This window comes from Fusarium venenatum (genome assembly GCF_020744135.1).
Source record: "Fusarium venenatum strain MPI-CAGE-CH-0201 chromosome Unknown EDB82scaffold_3, whole genome shotgun sequence".
Classification (NCBI taxonomy): Eukaryota; Fungi; Ascomycota; class Sordariomycetes; order Hypocreales; family Nectriaceae; genus Fusarium; species Fusarium venenatum.
In genome coordinates, this window is record NW_027072131.1 from 5,326,817 (window position 1) to 5,344,775 (window position 17,959).

The following is a 17,959-nucleotide window of genomic DNA, read 5'->3' on the forward strand; positions in this document are numbered from 1 at the left end:
TTCTTTTGCACCAGGTGTAAAGAAAGGTACATTGCGGTTCCCTGCATCGAATTCGGTCAGTGTTACCAATTTCCTTCCCCCATCGGTGTGGCATCAGTCGCCGTGCCCATGCCAAGCAGCTGTTTTGAGAGGTAAAGGTGATGCCCATGAGTCTATATGATAGTGTTCTAAGTTCTACGCCGAAACGATTGCAGAGTTTATGCAAGAGAGGACGAAGGCGTCTATTGACCACCGGCATCGGTCAGATCGGTATAGCATGAACTGGCTTCACTCCAGACCAACAAGCTGATCGGCGATAAGAGCTTGGACATATAGATACTCCGTAGTAGTGTAGCCAGAAGAGGGCACCTAGGTACTATCGGTACCGCAAGAGCAGTGCGGGAATGCCCAGGCTAACTGAGAGTGAGGCGATAGCAGATACCTCGTTGAAGACCCTGTTGGTGATACAGCAAGCATCAGTCAAGCTAATCTCGAAGACGGTGCAACCAGGAGAATAAGTAGGAGTTAAGTTCCCATACCAGGGCGGCACACGTATCTTTGACAGAGACTTTCCTCCGTTTCAAGTCGCACATCTTGACTCGGCCCGCTAATCCAGTCTGAGCCCGGTGCATGTCTGACTTCGAGCTTGACAGGCTCGTTTCGGAGAATAGACGACCACGATACGATCAGAGCAGGGCCGGCCTCGGAACTTGACAAGTTGCCGTAGTCTCTATGGGGAAGGCTCTTATTCTGTCAAGCTTGTGGAACGTATGGCACGAGCTGACGAGCAAATGAAACGAGGCAACAGTGCAGGTTTGCTAGCTGTTGCTATATTTTATGGGTGTTTTCGGTGCACTTAATCAAACTGAGTCAGCTCACAGGCGTGAGAGGGGGCTTGAACCGAGAGTTCGTTTCATGATGAGAGAGTTTTGTAGTTCATCCCGTCTTTGAACAGGAATGTGATATTGGATTGAAGCAAACAGCGACTAACTTCTAAACTTAGGCCTTTGTTGAAGTTACGCATAATTCAAAACGGATAAATCATAAGGTCTTTTTTTCCCCCCACACAGAAGCAAGGCCAAATGCAACCACAACGTAGAAAGTTGGATAGTACCTGGTTAACAAGAGAATGAGGCTCTCACATCCATATGGGATGACTTGAATCATGTGCTGAGTAACAAGATCTGGCGTTCTCACCTGTAGTGACAGTTGTCGCCCTCAGGCCTCAGGCATCAGAACGCGGCCCCACCATGGCTGGTCAGGGGTGGACCGCCACAGTCGCGTCCCCTGTAAGATTTGTTGTTTATGTACATGCGCACAACAAAGACCCTGGTTTAGCTTACCACCACCACCTCAACAACATACTCTCGTTGATGAGAAGTCAAGCATTGACACGTCTTGGCTCCTCTTTTTCACCTTTGTTGTCGCGACTTCATGCGCGAGCAACACCCTTTGCTCGCTTTAACTGTCCTTTGAGCTTGAAATATTTGTTCTCATCGCCCCCCTTGTATACACTCTCTTTGTCCTTACATAGTACTACCTGGCCGTCTCAAGCCAGATTCTTTTCTCCCACTTCAAACATCAACAAAATGGATTCCGACGAGTCTATGTTCAGTCTTGAGGACGAGTCTGACGGCTTCGTTCCTGAAACTGTAGGTTACTTTCTTCTACCCCTGTCTGCTTCACCATGATATATTGAATCTATGGTTGCTTTCTTCTGCCTACCCGCTTCACCTCCCTCATCACCGCGCACCGCGCACCACAGCTTCCTGATTCCTTTGAACCTTTTTTTCTACATAAAACAACAGCACCTACACATTTTCCACTGATCTTCTACTGCGCACTTGAGCTAAAGCCTTGAACAGAAAGCGAAGCCCAAGGCCGCGCCCAAAAAGCCTGCCGCGCCCAAAAAGATGGTGCAATCAACCCTCAAAACAAAGGCCCAGCCTAAGAAGCGCCCTACTCCAGAGAGCGATAACGACGATGCGAGTGTTGCCTCTGATGCCTCCAGTACGCCGCCCAAGGCGAAGAAGCAAAAAATGGAGGCCGAGGACGACGACATGATCATCGACAGCCCTGCCAAACCTGCCAAGCAGAAGACGGCCACCGAAATGTACACAAAACTCACACAGCTCCAACACATTCTCAAGCGACCTGACACGTATATCGGTTCTGTTGAAAGAACAGAACAGCAACTATGGGTTCTAAACAAAGAGACTCAACTCATGGAGTACAAAGCTATCAATTTTGTGCCTGGTCTCTACAAAATTTTTGATGAGATTCTGGTCAACGCTGCCGATAACAAACAGCGCGACAGCTCCATGACATACATGAAGATCAATATCGACCGTGAGGCCGGTGTGATCAGCGTCGAGAACAACGGAAAGGGCATTCCTATCGTGCTTCACGAAAAGGAGAATATTTATATTCCTGAACTCATCTTCGGACATTTGTTGGCAGGTTCCAACTTCGACGATGACGAGAAGAAGACCGTTGGTGGTCGTAACGGCTACGGTGCCAAGCTATGCAACGTCTTCAGTACTGAGTTTAATCTCGAGTGCCAGGACAGTGTAAGTGGGAAGAGGTACAAGCAGACATGGACCAACAACATGAACACGATGCACAAGGCCAAAATCACTGCTAGCAAAACCGCCAGCTACACCAAGATTACTTTCAAGCCTGATTTCAAGCGCTTTGGTATGGAAGACGGCATTGACGACGATCTGGAATCATTGATGTATCGAAGAGTCTACGACATGGTGGGTACGATTAGAGGCATCAAAGTATTCCTCAACGGAGAGCAAGTCAAGATCAAGGATTTCAAGGCTTACTGTGATCTTTACGCCAAGTCTATCGCAAAGGACAGAAGCGATGAGGAGGGCGGCACTCCTACCTGCACCGTGGAGATGGACAAGGATAAGTCGCATCCTCGATGGGAGGTGGGCTTCGCTGTCTCTGACGGCACTTTCCAACAAGTCTCATTTGTCAACTCTATCGCGACCACAGCCGGCGGTACTCACGTCAACTATATTGCTGATCAGATTACCAAAAGTCTTCTCAACGCTCTGAACAAGAAGCGCAAGGGCCACACTTTGAAGCAAAACCACCTGCGAAATCACATCTTCGTTTTCATCAATTGCTACATCGACAACCCTGCTTTCTCTTCACAGACCAAGGAGCAGATGACAACCAAGGCTAGCCAATTTGGTAGCAAATGCGTACTAGGTGATGATTTCCTCAAGAAGGTGGCAAAGTCCGATGCCATCCAGAACATCTTGGATTTTGCGGAGAAGAAGGCCGACAAAATGATGGCCAAAAGTGATGGCAACAAGCGATCACGAGTGAACAATGCCAAGCTGGTCGAGGCTAACTTTGCTGGCACAAGAAGAGGTCATGAATGTACTTTGATTCTGACAGAAGGTGATTCCGCCAAGGGCTTGGCTGTTTCTGGCCGTGCCATCCTCGACCCTGACCGAATTGGTGTCTTCCCACTGCGTGGAAAGCTGCTTAACGTACGTGACGCTTCGCCTGATCAGATCGCAAAAAACCAAGAGATCCAGAACATCAAGCAATTCCTAGGGCTCAAGCACAAGACATCTTACACCGACACAAAAAACCTCCGATATGGTCATCTAATGATCATGGCTGATCAGGATCATGATGGTAGTCATATCAAAGGACTTCTCATTAATTTTCTCGAGGTCCAATTTCCATCTCTTCTCAGGATCCCCGATTTCTTCCGGGAGTTTATTACCCCCATTGTCAAAGTCTGGCAAGGCCCAAACCCCAAGAAGCCCCAGAAACTCAAATCTTTCTTCACGCAGCCAGAATACGAAGAGTGGAAGGATGTTCACAAGAACGAGCTCACTCGGTGGCATTCTAAGTACTTCAAGGGTCTGGGAACCAGCTCCAACGAGGACGCACAAGTCTACTTCACCAACCTTGATGACCATTTGAAGGAATTTGAAGTTATGAAACCCGAAGAATCCAAGATGTTGGAGTTGGCCTTTTCCAAGAAGAAGGCGGATGCGAGAAAAGAATGGCTGGGCAACTTTGTGCCTGGTACTTTCCTAGATCATTCGGCCAAGCAAATTTGCTACTCTGACTTCATCAACAGAGAACTTATTCTCTTCAGTATGGCTGACAACATGCGATCTATTCCGTCTGTTCTGGATGGATTTAAGCCCGGTCAGCGCAAGGTGATCTACGCGTGCTTCAAGAGAAACATAATCAAAGACAAGAAGGTTGTTGAATTGGCAGGTTATGTGTCCGAACAAACGGCATACCACCACGGTGAACAGTCACTTCAACAAACCATTATTGGTCTTGCTCAGAACTTCATTGGTTCAAACAACATCAACTGCCTGGAACCTAGTGGAAACTTCGGTTCTCGACTTGCAGGTGGTTCTGATGCTGCTAGTCCTCGTTATACCTTCACTCGATTGTCACCTTTTGCCCGCAAAATCTTCCACCCTATGGATGAGCCCAACCTGCTACACCATTATGAAGATGGTAAGAAAATTGAACCAATGGTATATGCTCCAATTCTTCCCATGGTGTTAGTCAACGGCGCCGATGGTATTGGCACGGGTTGGAGTAGTAACATCCCCAACTACCACCCTGCAGATATCGTTCAAAACTTGAGGCGTCGAATGGGCCGTTTGGACGAGAATGACACGGAAGAGAAACCTTTTGAGACCATGATGCCCTGGTTCCGTGGTTGGAAGGGTACTCCTGAAGCTGCTGGGCCCGACCGTTACAAGTTCAATGGTGTCGCAGAGCTCAACGAACAGAAAGATAACGAGGTCATCATTACAGAACTGCCCATCCGTATGTGGACAGATGATTTCAAGGCAAAATTGGAAAAGATTATTTCCGGCGAAGGAGGCCCTTCGTGGATCAAAGATTACAAAGAGTTCAACGACCACAGTACTGTTCATTTCGAGATTTCTGTGGACGAGAAGCACATGGGCAAAGTGATGGAGGAGGGTATCCTCGAGCGGTTCAAGCTTACCAAGCAGGTCGCTACCTCCAACTTGGTTGCATTCGATACCAGCGGCCGAATTCGCAAGTACGAGAAGGTTGAAGAGATCCTCGAAGAGTTTTACCAGTACCGTCTTGACATGTATACCGATCGCAAGGTGAGCTTTCTAGTCTGCGCCCGGCGGTGGTCCAGCTAACATTTTGTAGAAACACTGGCTGGGGGTTTACCACGCAGATTTGCGCAAGCTCCAGAATCAAGCACGATTTATCAAAGAGATTATCGACAACAAACTTGTGGTCGGTAAGAAGAAGAAGGCCGTGCTTGTGCAGGAGCTTCGAGATCGTGATTACGAGGCGTTTCCTCCCCGTGGGGACAAGAAGAAGACGTCGGATGAAGAAGAAGACGAAGAGGACAACCAGGACGTCGAAGGGGACTTGGAGGGTGGCGCCCGTGATTACGACTATCTTCTCTCGGTAAGCCACATGTGAGGTAGTGAAACAGCACAGGTGCTAACACATCGCAGATGCCTATCTGGTCATTAACTGCTGAGCGACTTGAAAAACTCAAACTCGCCATCGAGAAGAAGGAGGCCGAGCACCAGGAGCTTCTCGCTCTCAGTGAGAAGGATCTCTGGTGCCGTGACCTTGATGATTTCATGATCGAGTGGGAGAATCAGCTTGCATTCGATGCTGAAATAAAGACGAACATCCGTCGCTTGGGCCGCCGTGTTTCTAAAAAGATAGGTGCTGGCACCGCTCGTGGCCGCAAAGCCAAGGATGATGACGATTATGCGCCTGAGAAGAAGGCCCGCGCGAAACCCAAGGCTGCTGCTGCAACAGCCAAGCCGGCTCCTAAGCCAGTCAAGGTGGAAACGAAGAGCGCTCAACGGTTTGCCGATATGTTCAGCTCGAAGCCAAAGGTCAAGAAGGAGCCTACGGCCGACGTCATGGAGCTCTCAGATGCCTTCTCTGACGACGACTACGCCGCCCTGAGCCGCAGTAAGTCATCGGCACCCGCAGTGAAGACATCTCAGCCGTCACCGACCGAAACACCAGGCACCGGGCGAGCCAAGCGCGCTGCTGCATCTAGGATAAAGGCGGTCATCGACGACGACTCTGAAAGTGATGACGACCAAATGCTTGGTGACGTTGGTGCTCTGGTCAAGGGCATTGACAAACCAGCTGGCGACGGTGAAAAGGGTAGGTTTAGTTTACATGCTATGAGCCGACCAGACTCCAGCCACGGCAACACCAGCAACAGTGGACTTCCAAAGGCCAAGGCCAAGTCGGCCAAGGCGTTTGACTTCGAAGACGATAGTCCTGACGACACGAACTACGAAATGCTTGCTAAGTCGTCACCACACAAGACGGCGGCTAAGGATGACCACGTTGATAGTTTCCTTTCTGACGACGAGCCTTTTGTAGCTCCAGCCAAGCCAACATCTGCCAAGTCCAAATCTACGGGTACCGAGTCTGAGGACCCAACACCAGCTGGTCTTGCCACAGTCAAGAAGGGTCGGGGTCGTCCCGCTGGTGCTAAGAGCAAAGAGGCGACGAAACCCAAGGCCGCTCCCAAGGCAGCCACAAAGGTTACGAAAACAGCAGCGTCAAAGGTTGCTTCACGTCCCGCCACAAAACAAACCACTCTCTCGCCAGCAGCCAAGGCATACGCCGCGAAAAAGGCTGTCAAAAAGCCGGTACTCGACGATGACTCGGATGAAGACATGGCTGAGCCTGACTCGCCCCCTCCTAAGGCTGCTGCGAGGGCGCGACCTGGACGCGCTGCCGCTGCAAGACGACCAATTGTTGTTGACGATGATTCTTCAGTAGGGCAACCAGATGAGAGCGATGATCCTTTCTCAATGGATGATGATGAAGACTAGTTGCAGGATGAGAAATGGCGGGAGATGACAAGAGTGTCGATTGCTTTCATTCTTGGGGGCCTCTGATGTCTGGCTTTGTTGTTATTGTTTTCTTATTTCGTGAGTACGAGCTATTGTTTTGAAATACTTCAAAGGGGCGGTACGATAGAAGGGGACTGATTTGAAGCTGAGAATTATTACACAAGTCTGGTTTGAGGGCGTACAGGATGCAGGACAATTGCTTTACTAGGGCCATGGCCTAGCTGTTTATTGATATCCAATAGCCAAGGTGCTATTAGTATATAAATTAGCCATATAAAAGAGCTGCTGAACCCTTCGCCTCTCCTACGAAGTCAGTGATGTCTCCTAATCTCACAGCTCACTCCTTCTCAACCAATGGAAGTCGACTACCTACTGTAGGTTCCTATTTTATAGCGATTGCTTATCGATAAGAGCTGCCTCCCTGTTAGCGCGGGGTTCTACGAGAATCCAAGGGTCTAATTTATCATCATCTCCATCCGACCATTTATCCTCAATTGTCTCCTAACATCACAACAAATCAATATCCAGAATGTCTTCAGAAGAGCCGCAGTCGCTTCGTTCCCTCTACGAAGCGGCAGAAGAAAAGCGTCGAGCCTTAGAGAACGCCTTTGAAGCAACATCACCCGCCTACCGCTCCGATCTCGAAGCTGCCCTTTCCCTCTACAACTCGGCGCGCGACCGGATATCAGCTCTTGCTATCTTCTCTCCCAACGAGGGCATCGAGGACGTTTCTACCGCCGATATTCCGTACCTCCTTCTCGATGCTCGTATTGCAGAGCTCGTTCAGAAAACCCCCAATCAAAGCCCTGATCAGCGCCTTGAAGTTCTCGCAAAGTCTCGTGCCGCATATGAGCGTTTCTTAGCCGCCGTAGACGGGTACGGTCTTGTTCAGCCACCGTACGATCGTATTCTTGAGAGATACCGTGACGAGCCAGAGAGTTTTGCTGTGGTTGCGACCACTGACGCTGCGGCGCGACGAGATGGCAAGATTGCGAATTACCGTGCGGAGAAGGCGCTGAAAGAGAAACTGGAGATGTTGCGACGGAACCCGCGCTACGTGGAGCAAGGCGATGAGGAACTCGTGCGAGAGCTCTACATGACACAAATCACATTTGCAGTACATTCTACTCTTCAGGCTTTGGACTCGCTGAATCGTGAGGTTGATATCCTTGCGCAGGCGCCTCGACCACTTGCGCCTTCGTCCACCGATACACCATCTATGGATGACCACTCCTCTCGTCTCGATCAGCCTCTTCGCCGCCTGCATTCACTTCCTGGTGGGCCCTTACTTTCTAAGCAGGGCAAGCCGCTTCAGCCCTTTACACTGGTAGGTTCGCGCGACCAGATGTCACGGGATGTATTCCGCTCCGGACACAACTTGCCAACCATGTCTATCGACGAGTACCTCGAGGAGGAAAGAAGGCAGGGCAACATTCTACAGGGTGGTGTGGAGGAAAAGAAAGTGATTGACGAGGATGATTACGATGCTGTAGATCGTGAGACATACAAGCAGCGTGAGTGGGATGAATTTGTGGACCACAATCCCAAGGGAGCGGGCAACACTCTCAACAGGGGTTGATATATGAGGATGTACTTTATAGAAAGCGGCAAAAAGACAAAGGATGGACAATGGCATAGGCGTTCGATAAAAGAAAATGTGTTGGTCACAGGAAGGGTTCAGCATTTTCACATGCATTGACGGTAAAGGAAATATATAAAGAATGATACCCTCGATATACGTTTTCTCGAACTGTTTTAGATCTCAATCATGTGTCGATGCTTCTAAACCCGCTAGTATTTGGACGTGAGGTTGCAATCCTTAGTACCGTTATATTCCATAAAGAACATAATATATTCCTCCCATACTCGCGTCATTTAAGAGAGTGTGCGCGTGCTGCTTTCGCTGTCGCTATCGCCATCCCACATACACATATCATCGTCGTCAGCATTGTTGTTACCAACTGCGCTTTGACTTTCGGTAGCAGATTTCGACTCTAAATAGGTAGGCTCATCTGTCGTCTCGACCAACATATTGACTGCTTCGCCCGTTGCTTGATGGTCTGCTGGTAGAGCAAATCTAGCATCTGCGTACTCGGATCCACCAGCGGTGAATGACTCCGAAGCTATAGATTTGTCTTCGGCGATGACCTGATCTGGTCGATAGACAGTTGAAATGCTATCATGAACATTTATCGAAGCACCTGTCGTGCTACCCCAAACTCGCAGCGCATCCATATCTTCGATCATGGAGCCACTTATACTTGCAGGTGCTGAAGGAATTGTTTGTCCCGTGTGAAAGCCTGGCCCTGGCCCCTTCGGCCCCATGTCTGTGGAAGGAATGGGATCCTCAAAGACGCCACCCGTGCCATCGTCGCATCCTCCACACCATAATGGAAGATATTTAAGCTCATTATCTGTCAAAGTGAGTAGAAGATGCCTGGTTATGTTGAGCGATGGTTCAAAATTGCGGCGTTCCCATGATAGTGTGACCAGACGAAGTCGATCCTTGACTTCAGCTTCGAGATGATCGAGAGACACGATCGGTCTGTTGAACTGCGATACCTCTTCCCTTACTGGGAATGCGTGATCCTTGAGCTCAAGAGTGCGCGTCCAGAGTTCATCATCCTGAAGCCTTGGATTTGAGGCGAGAAAGACTCTCAGTGCTATCGTTGCCTTTTGCACCAGATCGTTGTATGTTTGGTGCTGGTAGCCAGCCAGCCTACATCGACTTGAACACCATCTCCGGGCATCGAGATCCACACCGACCTCGTTATATGGCGAAGCACATAGTAGCATCTGGGTTGAGTTGAACTTGCACATGATCATGGTCGTATTCTCAAAGTCCTGCGGTTCCACGTATGTCAAACGGTCTTGATCAATGCTCTGATATGTCAAGTACTGATAAGCCGGAGGAATCGATATGTTGATTTCCCACGCCTGCGCGACCTCAGCAACCAGGTTATCTATGAGAGATCGAAGGACGGCAAGTGCCTCAATTGCGAGTTCTGAGTTTTCTCGTGCGAGAAGCTGCTCGATCACTCGCATCCCATTCCACTCGTCAATATCCCAGAAGTCATACAGGCAAGGATTGTGCATCATCTTGTCGATATTTGAAACTCTCTCAATCAACGCCTGAGCTGCATGCTGTACTAGGTTGCTGAGTTCATCGGGAAGGTCCCCCAGTCTTCGACCAAATATTGTTGTGTGGTTATAATTCTGATGCAGTTCAGCTTCGCCAGCCAGCTTGAGCGCAAGTTCATTGACAAGAATCTTGAAAGCACTTTCAGCAATCTGAGGGATCTTGAGCGAGAATGCAATTTGCAAAGCTTCTTCAGGTGCTACTTCGACGAAAGTGGTATTGGAACCATGCATTATCCATTGAGTAACATGATCCCGAAGGAGAGAACTACAATCGAAGATGTTGCCAAGCTTGACAAGAGTCCACATACGGGGTGCCGAGTCAAGGATAACTCCTTTACCTTCGATCAGCATGAGTAGCCTGATGATTCCATTACGATGGCGAATTGGACAGTAATCCGGGGTTCGTCGATACGCGGGCGTTGGAATGAATTCGTTCTCGCCTCTAGCTTTCATCTGCAGTGCGGTTTCAATCTTGGCCCCAGGTAACGGTTTCTCTCGTGAACGATTCCTTCTGTTCAGTCTGACATTCGCTCTGTCAGAGTTCTCGGTAGGTCCTTGGCCAGGGCTTGGAATGTCTCCCTCTCGTTCGTCGCTTTCTGGGGACATGGGCTGTCTGTTGCACAAACAAACATCGTCATGGCCCGACACCAAGCTCATATCGGTATCATTCTCGATGGATGACTTCCACCACTTGATAAGCGCAGGAGTCAAGGATAGCTCGGTCATTTGGAATACCAGTTCGTCTCCTTCCGAAGGCGGTGTCAGGTCAAGCAAATACTTGATGCCTTCAGGCATCTTATTGACCATCTTGCGGCGCCTCTGGATCCTGAACTGATACGTAGGTCTAAGCATCTCCTCGAATGCGGAAGAATTGGTCTTCAAGAGCTTTTTGGAGTGGATACGGAATTGCTGTGACTTGTAAATTAGGCCATTGCAGTCGGTATGAGTGATGGCTTCTTTGTGGTAATCAGGGTAGTCGATGAAGACAAGGACATCTCCCTGGGAAAGCTCGAACCTGATGGAATGGAGACGGTAACGCTCGAAACTGCGAGACTGCTCGATCTCCTCGTCTGCCATAAGCTTTGGTACATGACTGACATATACATGTCGGGCTTTATTAAATGCAGAGCCAGGGAATTCTGACAAGGGAGCAGGCTTTGGTGGTAATTGATAATGGCTCTGGTCTTCCTCCCAGTCTGCGTCTCGGTTTTGGTCGTTGTCTTGGTTGCTGGCTTCACTGCCTTGGTGCTCACTTTGAGGTGGAGGAAGAATTATGGGATGCTGATATCGAGGAATCTCATGCTGAGAGGGTGCAGATGGAGGCTGGATTGGCATCATGTTATACGCCGAAGTGTTACTGGACTGGCCTGATGTATTAGGAAGGCCACTGCTCCAAGCACCTGGTACAGGGTTTGGTACACCGTTCACCGTGTAGCTCTGCCATTCATCGGGGAAGTTCATGGCAGGGGACAAGACGATATCTCGTCTGAGTTTCTGACTTTGTTGAAACGAGGAACGTCTGAAGTAAAAGTCAAAAACAAATGCCTATGTCACATGCCAAGGCAGACTTGAGCCTGTATTAGATAGGTGTAGGCAGCGCAGTCAACCCCGGAGGCTGTGTCGAAATAGACGGCGTAGGCTGTGGCTAAACAAGGTTGCGGTAGTGCAGAGAAATGAGATACAAATTTGCAAGAGGGGATTCTCTTTGATTCAAAACATTTACGTATATATATGGTTGAGGGGACAGAATGTCTATTGGCTGATTAACCCTTGTTGGGGCGGAGATGTAAGACGTAGAGTTTAGGTAGGCGATGGGCTGACAGGCTGTCAATTCAGTCAGCCCTACAGAAAAACGCATGTCTGGCTAGGTACATATAGTACACAACTACCCCTCATGATCAACTTGATGCCTGAGAGTTTTAAAACTGGATGATGGTTGCCTTGAGGCTGCCTGCTAGGTTTGTGACTTGTGAGTCAATGAGATTGCATATGTTGGCTGCATGCCATACCATAATCGTCTGCTCCTTATTCGTCAACGTATTATTAGTATTTTACTCATACATCAAGACATAACAGGAAACCTAGATAATGTCTGGATTCTGTTGATACGTGTTTGTCTGTCACCTAGGTAGTTTCACGCAACCTTGATATCTGAAGTGGCAATATGTACGTCAACGCGTTCGAACAACCAACCATTGGATGGGAGTCGTTTAATTCCTAAAAAAGGACATCAGTGCGAGCATTAGCCTACTTACCCTTGAAAGCTCCAATGGTAGCTTAAAGATAAAACTGTTACCTTGGCTCTTATTCTCCCGCTTCAGGGTAGCCAGATTCGTACTATCAAAAGTACCTGGTGACGAAACAAATCAACTACCTTGTGTTATTATTGCTTGGGTATGTATTGAACCTATCTTGTTTAAGTGGGATGTTACTTCAAGTTATTATAAATTTGCAACTTTAATTCATGCCCAAGACTCTGCGGCTGAGTCCTCAGGTTTGTTCTGACATCTACAGACATGGTTGGTCTACCTATGATGTACTGGCGTACCAGATCATAATTCGTTTTCCCTTGCAACACCTCGTTAGATGCGGCTAGTAAGGTTCGAAGAGATACTAAATACTGTTCACTCGAGCATAAATGCATCATAATTCTACAGCTATACCGGTCAAATTACCGTATGTTACCGCCTCATTACTCCACGCTCGCCATTGATGACCTCTCAGCCATCCATTGTCCGACATGCTCCAACGCCCCCAATGCATCCCATTAAAACATATATCGTATGCACGAATCACAAAATTCTGCCTTGACGCCTACACATGCCATGTTCCCCTCTTTTTTACAATGAACCCCCCTTTTGAAACAAACTGCCGTCCGTTTCAGCTTCGTCGTCAGACTCGTATGCCACTTCCTTCCCCTTCCCCTTGGTATCCCAGCCCGGTTTGGCTTCCTTGAAACTTCGCCGACTGACTGGCCGCTTAGACGCCACCTTGCGTTGATTGTTTTCCATAGTGTACTTCCTTAACCGGTCTCGTCCAGCCACCTCGATCATCTGCGCCGAGTTGCCCTCGTCCCCGGAGGAGTTGCGTCGCGTAGTAGGAACCGTTGATGACTTCTTTAAGTCGCGCATTTCCTTGATTACATCTGCGAAACTCTCCTCCAGCGTCTTCATTCTTGCCAACACTAGCCTTCCCATTCTGTCGCGGTCACCGGAGTCGTTACCACCGACCCCCCGCAGATGGTTGTCCTTCATCATGGCCATGGCCATTTGCGTCTGGAAACTACCTGGCATAGCTCCAATGGGATCCCCTCCAACATGGTCAGAAATAGCACTCAAGTCAACTGAGGATAACCTCCGGACGTCCTTGGGTCGGTTCCGTGGCTCAATGCTAAGAAGGGCCGATCGACTGACAGCGCCGGCCTCGGTCATACCTCGCGGTGGCATTACTGGTCGAGGCTTGGTGTTAGTCACATATATAGTACGGCGGGGCGAGCTGCGTCTCGGGGTCTTTTCTCCTGTTGCAGGACGCCCACTGGTGCGCGGGCGCTGCTGGCCGGGAGGAGGCGAAAGCGAAGACGCTTTTGACACTTGCTTGAAATCCTGAGGGTTGAAAAGTATCGTGTTGGTGGAAAGAGTTCGATTGTGCGCGCCTCGTTTGGGCCGAGGAGTTGGCGCCAGGTTTTTGCTCTTGCCCGATGAGCTCACGGACGACGCTAGTTTTCCAAAGCTGTTCGCATTCGGTGCAAAGTAGCTGTCGGCTTCTTCGCTAATCCGATGACTCCTGGCAACTTGACTTTGGGCAGCGTTTGTGTTATGGTCGTCCTCGTCTTCATCGTTTGTCACAAGTTCATCATCTCCATCCGCATCTGTCTGGTCTTTGTACTCGGTTTCGCCAGCCAGGCGAGTTCTGGAGAAATGCGATGGCCGGAGAGGCTGCCCGACGTTGGAAATCAAATCAGCAGGATCACTTGCTATCGATCTGACATCCGAGACACGCCTCAAATTGCTGGTTCGAACAAGACCCACGCTGGATCTTCGTTGCCAATGAGGCATTGTAGGCTCTGGGGAAGCTTCATTGTCGTCATGCTGGTCCATCCAGTTACGGATTGCTGTCTGTGTTTTACGTCTCTCCTGGCGCCTCTGTGTTCTCAATGTCAGAGGATCAGGCATGCGCCGGAACACTTCCTCCAGGGCTCGATCCTGTTGGAAGCCAGCCACCGACTCTTCGCGCATCCTAACGCTCGGACTAAAGATGGCGGCTCGGCTTGCGGGATCCATGAAGGAAATATGTCGAGTTCGCTCGCGATTTGGGTGTTCAACCAAGTCGGTAGGCTCGTACATGGATGGTGCAAGCCAGTATCTCTCGTACAAATATATGCAAAATAGCACAGGAAAATGTGTTACTTTGATAACTGTTCGGTTCAGCCAAACGAAGTGCCGCAATGGCATAAAATACCGAAGAGGCATGAGTAGCCAGGCAAAGATATTGCTGGGAGCAATATACGAGAACAGCGCGTCATTTTTCACCATGGAGATGGTGTTGATTGCAAACAAGTATCTGAAAACCGATTAGACCAAATAAATGGTAAGGAGACATAGCAACTTACTGGTGCTCTTCGTTTGCATTACTCGCAATAGCCATGAAGCTATTGGTCAAGACAGTAATTAAGATGGTCCTGAAATGGTCAGCATAAGAGCTTGGGAGTAGCAAGGGCGTATTGCTCCATTGTTGAAAAGCTTAATATGGAACAGCTGCCACGAGAACTGAGCCGATAGGAAGACTTACACGACAAGGAAATGACAGATGCTTAGGAACAGAACCAACAAGGCTCTCCCCAGCCAGTTGTACGCATCCCATCTGACAGATGTTAGTTACGGAATCGGAAAGATCAGCCTGATTCACTTACACTTCCCAGGCGGCAGGAGTGAAACCCATAAGAATCTGGAAAATTTTATAGGCAACATCACTCGCCCCGAATGAGTTCTTGGTCAATGTGAAGAAGAAGAAGAACCCGCTGCAAAGGATTCCAATGAGAATGAATACCGCAACAAGATCAACGGCCATCAGTCGAAAAGCAATGAGTAGCTGCGAAAAGTATTGGTAGTGGTCCAGAATGCTGAAGATGCGCGGGAGTAGTAGAATCGCATTGGCTGCGAGAACATCATACGCCAGATCGTTCCAGTGGTGAGGATCAACCAGAAAAACGCCATATGCTCGCATACAGTAATAGACGATAAGTAACAACAGGATACCAAGATCAAAGACTCTCCAAACGCTCATGATGTAGAGCTCAAACCCCTGCTCATTGAAACCAACGAGCTCGTCTAGCATGAAGCCAGCACTCCAAAACCAGAAGATCAATTCCAAACCCGTGATCTGAACTGAGCGCTCAGCAAGAACCGCAAGGAATAATCCAATCAAGACCGCAAGAGAGATTGTTGAAAGGAAGGACCTGTATCGGGGGACTCGGAGCCGGGAGAGCTTCAGAAGAGACGCTTGCCGAGGATCGTAGAGCGACGCCGTACGGCGCCCTGGTGGAGTGAAATAAGCATCCTTCCGAGCGGACGACCCAAGTAGCGGCGTTCTGTCATCTGCTTTCCCTATGAAGCCGTTTGAATTGCGGTTATTGATTGGTGGGGGCTCGCGATGCAAGCTGTCGGCAGACGAGTGGAAGGTGATTGCGCCGCTCCAAATAGCTTCGAGTTGTTGGACGACCAGGGGGTGCGCAAGCAAATGCTTGGCTGAGGCTCGGATTGCAACCTCAAGAGTTGATGTCCGGGACGCAATCAAAGGCAGGGTATTAGCTGGTGGTGACTTTCGTGGAGAGGTAGGCAATTGGGATCCAGGAAGGCCTTGAAGTGGGTAAAAGTCATAGGCCAGGGCATCAATGAGCTCGCGGGTGTTGTACTCTTTCAAGAGTTTGAGAGTTAGCAGTTCGCAAACCTTGGCACGAGTGCTACTTATGCCTGCATTGCCTGGGTAGCGTGCGCCCTCTTTGCTAAACTGAAGACAGTTGATCATAAGAGCATACAAGGTCGCGCGGTTGAAGTGCTGAGCGCGAATCTGTTGCTGCATGGGTTTGACAAGGAATTGGGAGACTTGAGGTGAGCGAAGCTGGTCCCATGATAGAGTCGTCTCGGTTCGTGTTGAAATGATAATTCGGATGGCGTGTGTTATACTGTAAACTGGTAGAGAGTCTGCACGAGTGATGTTAGTTAGTATCCGTGAGAGTTATGACTGTGCGATATAAGGAATAATATCGGTACATACCCAGATGAGAGGCAGAAAACAAAGGTAGAACAGGGAGACCGCTCTGTCGTCCATCCTCATTCATTCCATATTCTTCGTTGCCGTCATTGTCGTCTTCATCCTCCTCCTCCTCCTCCTCTTCCTCCTCCTCTTCCTCCTCCTCATCACCGTCATTATTCGTACGCCGTTCATTGTTCCGGAACCGCCTCAAGCCTTCGTCGTGGGTAAAGTCAGCATCGTCGTCGTCGGCTTCGGTAAAATCAGCCGTTGCGTGTCGTTCCAAAGTGTAGCGTCGTCTCGCAGGGCCTGGAGAGGGAGAAGCACTTGTGTTCTGGCGACGATCGATTCGACGGGGGCCAGCCCTGGGGCGTCGCAGTAGAGAGGGGAACATTGGTCGGTGGTTCCGTCACTTGTGAGCAAGCTTTCCGCCTTGCTTGATGTCGTCTCAACGCGCCATGGAGGGGAGCGGCGCGGAGTGTGCAGTGCTGTAAAGGTTGATTGTTGGTTGTTGGTAGAAAGACAGAAGAGGGATCATATAACGAAGGAGTGTGGGAGGGGGAATTAGGGATGATAAAGGAAACAAGAAAAAAACCAAACAACAAAACCCCGTTGCTGGAGTCGAGTTCTACAATCTTGGTAGGAGGAAGAGGGTGTAGGAGCGAGATGTTCCCTGCCAATATTTGCTTGGCCCGGGGTTCAAGCTAAGGATTGGAAGCAGGCCTACTTGGTACACACTTCAAGGCCCGGGGCGCTGTCGCTTCAACCTTGGACGCTAAAGCAGGCGAGCATCACGTACCTATTCGCTTATTCCACAGCCAATAGATACCTGCAAAATCCCCTGACTGAACTAGACGGTTAGCGGCTCCAGGATCGTGAGGGTGTAACGTCAATGGACCAGGTTTTATTGGTTTTATTTGGACGGGTGTTGAGAGGTCCACTGAAAGGTCGACTTACATGCACTACTAGAGGTTGAAAAACCAAGGAAATTCGATGACTTGCGGGACTGGAAGTCCATGTGAGAGGAGGTGTCGTAGTGGCTGGAAGAAAGGAGACAATTTTTTCATATGGTACTCTAATACTATTGTTTCCCCGCCATGATGTTGAGACGTCTTGTCACTGATATTAACGGCAATGTACCTCTGCTCTGAACACCACATATGTAGATAGATTCCCCCTCATCACAAGCAAATCAACACGAATGACACAACTGAAGAAAATAGGGAGGTGGATCACCAAATTACCTAGCCCATGATCCCCTGTCAACTTAGATTTGCACCATCTGCGGGACAGTGGACGACTTTGGAGATGAAAGGGAAAGGCTTGCAGCATCGTGGGACATGGCCTGTTCTGACTCGCAGCTTGGCAACTGAAGTGAAGTTAGCCCACGACTAACAGTAGTCTAGTTACATACAGGGTGGGTGGATGTGCATTGTTTATGGCTGGTCGATCTGTCAAGAAAGACACTCAGAAAAGTCCAAGATAAAAAGGCTGGCTGACGTTGATCCAATATCTGACCTCACTTTCACTCACCGACACAATCGCAGCCGAGGTTTTTTGCAGCTCACTATGCTGTGACTGACTATGATGCTGATGATGGCATAGTGTGTTTTTTCCTTGTGCATGTCGTCGCAATAAGCAACAACCTTGGCCTTTGGTGTGTTGATCCACTCATTCATCTGTAAATAAACAGAAAAGACCCG

General features: G+C 49.2%; 4 protein-coding genes across 4 annotated transcripts; 2 read left to right on the forward strand and 2 right to left on the reverse strand.

Annotated features, from left to right (window-relative positions):
- The first annotated feature begins 1,333 nt into the window (after positions 1 to 1,333).
- Positions 1,334 to 7,184, forward strand: EDB82DRAFT_508089 (DNA topoisomerase). The gene is made up of 4 exons (XM_025728209.2): positions 1,334 to 1,631; positions 1,845 to 5,120; positions 5,170 to 5,436; positions 5,487 to 7,184. Exons 1-4 carry the CDS (start codon positions 1,353 to 1,355, stop codon positions 6,843 to 6,845), a joined length of 5,181 nt encoding a protein of 1,726 aa, XP_025582600.2. The 5' UTR covers positions 1,334 to 1,352; the 3' UTR covers positions 6,846 to 7,184.
- Positions 7,185 to 7,333: 149 nt separating this feature from the next.
- Positions 7,334 to 8,593, forward strand: EDB82DRAFT_508090 (TAP42-like protein). Its single transcript, XM_025728211.2, has one exon. The coding sequence runs from the start codon at positions 7,396 to 7,398 to the stop codon at positions 8,443 to 8,445; it is 1,050 nt and encodes a 349-aa protein (XP_025582601.1). The 5' UTR covers positions 7,334 to 7,395; the 3' UTR covers positions 8,446 to 8,593.
- EDB82DRAFT_508091 (uncharacterized protein) lies at positions 8,594 to 11,837 on the reverse strand. The gene has a single exon (XM_025728212.2). It carries the CDS (start codon positions 11,466 to 11,468, stop codon positions 8,742 to 8,744), a length of 2,727 nt encoding a protein of 908 aa, XP_025582602.2. The 5' UTR covers positions 11,469 to 11,837; the 3' UTR covers positions 8,594 to 8,741.
- A 547-nt stretch (positions 11,838 to 12,384) lies between these two features.
- EDB82DRAFT_508093 (uncharacterized protein) lies at positions 12,385 to 17,034 on the reverse strand. Its single transcript, XM_025728213.2, has 5 exons — positions 16,281 to 17,034; positions 14,917 to 16,207; positions 14,796 to 14,867; positions 14,617 to 14,685; positions 12,385 to 14,567 (listed from the first exon to the last, which is right to left on the reverse strand). The coding sequence occupies exons 1-5, from the start codon at positions 16,648 to 16,650 to the stop codon at positions 12,848 to 12,850; spliced, it is 3,522 nt and encodes a 1,173-aa protein (XP_025582603.2). The 5' UTR covers positions 16,651 to 17,034; the 3' UTR covers positions 12,385 to 12,847.
- Positions 17,035 to 17,959: the final 925 nt, after the last annotated feature.

Excerpts from the sequence above, each read along its gene's own strand:
- EDB82DRAFT_508091 (XM_025728212.2), bottom strand. The coding sequence starts at position 11,468 with ATGAACTTCCCCGATGAATGGCAGAGCTACACGGTGAACGGTGTACCA.
- EDB82DRAFT_508089 (XM_025728209.2), top strand. The coding sequence starts at position 1,353 with ATGAGAAGTCAAGCATTGACACGTCTTGGCTCCTCTTTTTCACCTTTG. Across the intron at positions 1,632-1,844 it reads ACGGCTTCGTTCCTGAAACT|AAAGCGAAGCCCAAGGCCGC; the intron begins GTAGGTTACTTT and ends AGCCTTGAACAG. Across the intron at positions 5,437-5,486 it reads ATTACGACTATCTTCTCTCG|ATGCCTATCTGGTCATTAAC; the intron begins GTAAGCCACATG and ends AACACATCGCAG.
- EDB82DRAFT_508090 (XM_025728211.2), top strand. The coding sequence starts at position 7,396 with ATGTCTTCAGAAGAGCCGCAGTCGCTTCGTTCCCTCTACGAAGCGGCA.
- EDB82DRAFT_508093 (XM_025728213.2), bottom strand. The coding sequence starts at position 16,650 with ATGTTCCCCTCTCTACTGCGACGCCCCAGGGCTGGCCCCCGTCGAATC. Across the intron at positions 14,686-14,795 it reads ATCTGTCATTTCCTTGTCGT|GACCATCTTAATTACTGTCT; the intron begins GTAAGTCTTCCT and ends TGACCATTTCAG. Across the intron at positions 14,568-14,616 it reads AATGCAAACGAAGAGCACCA|ATACTTGTTTGCAATCAACA; the intron begins GTAAGTTGCTAT and ends ATCGGTTTTCAG.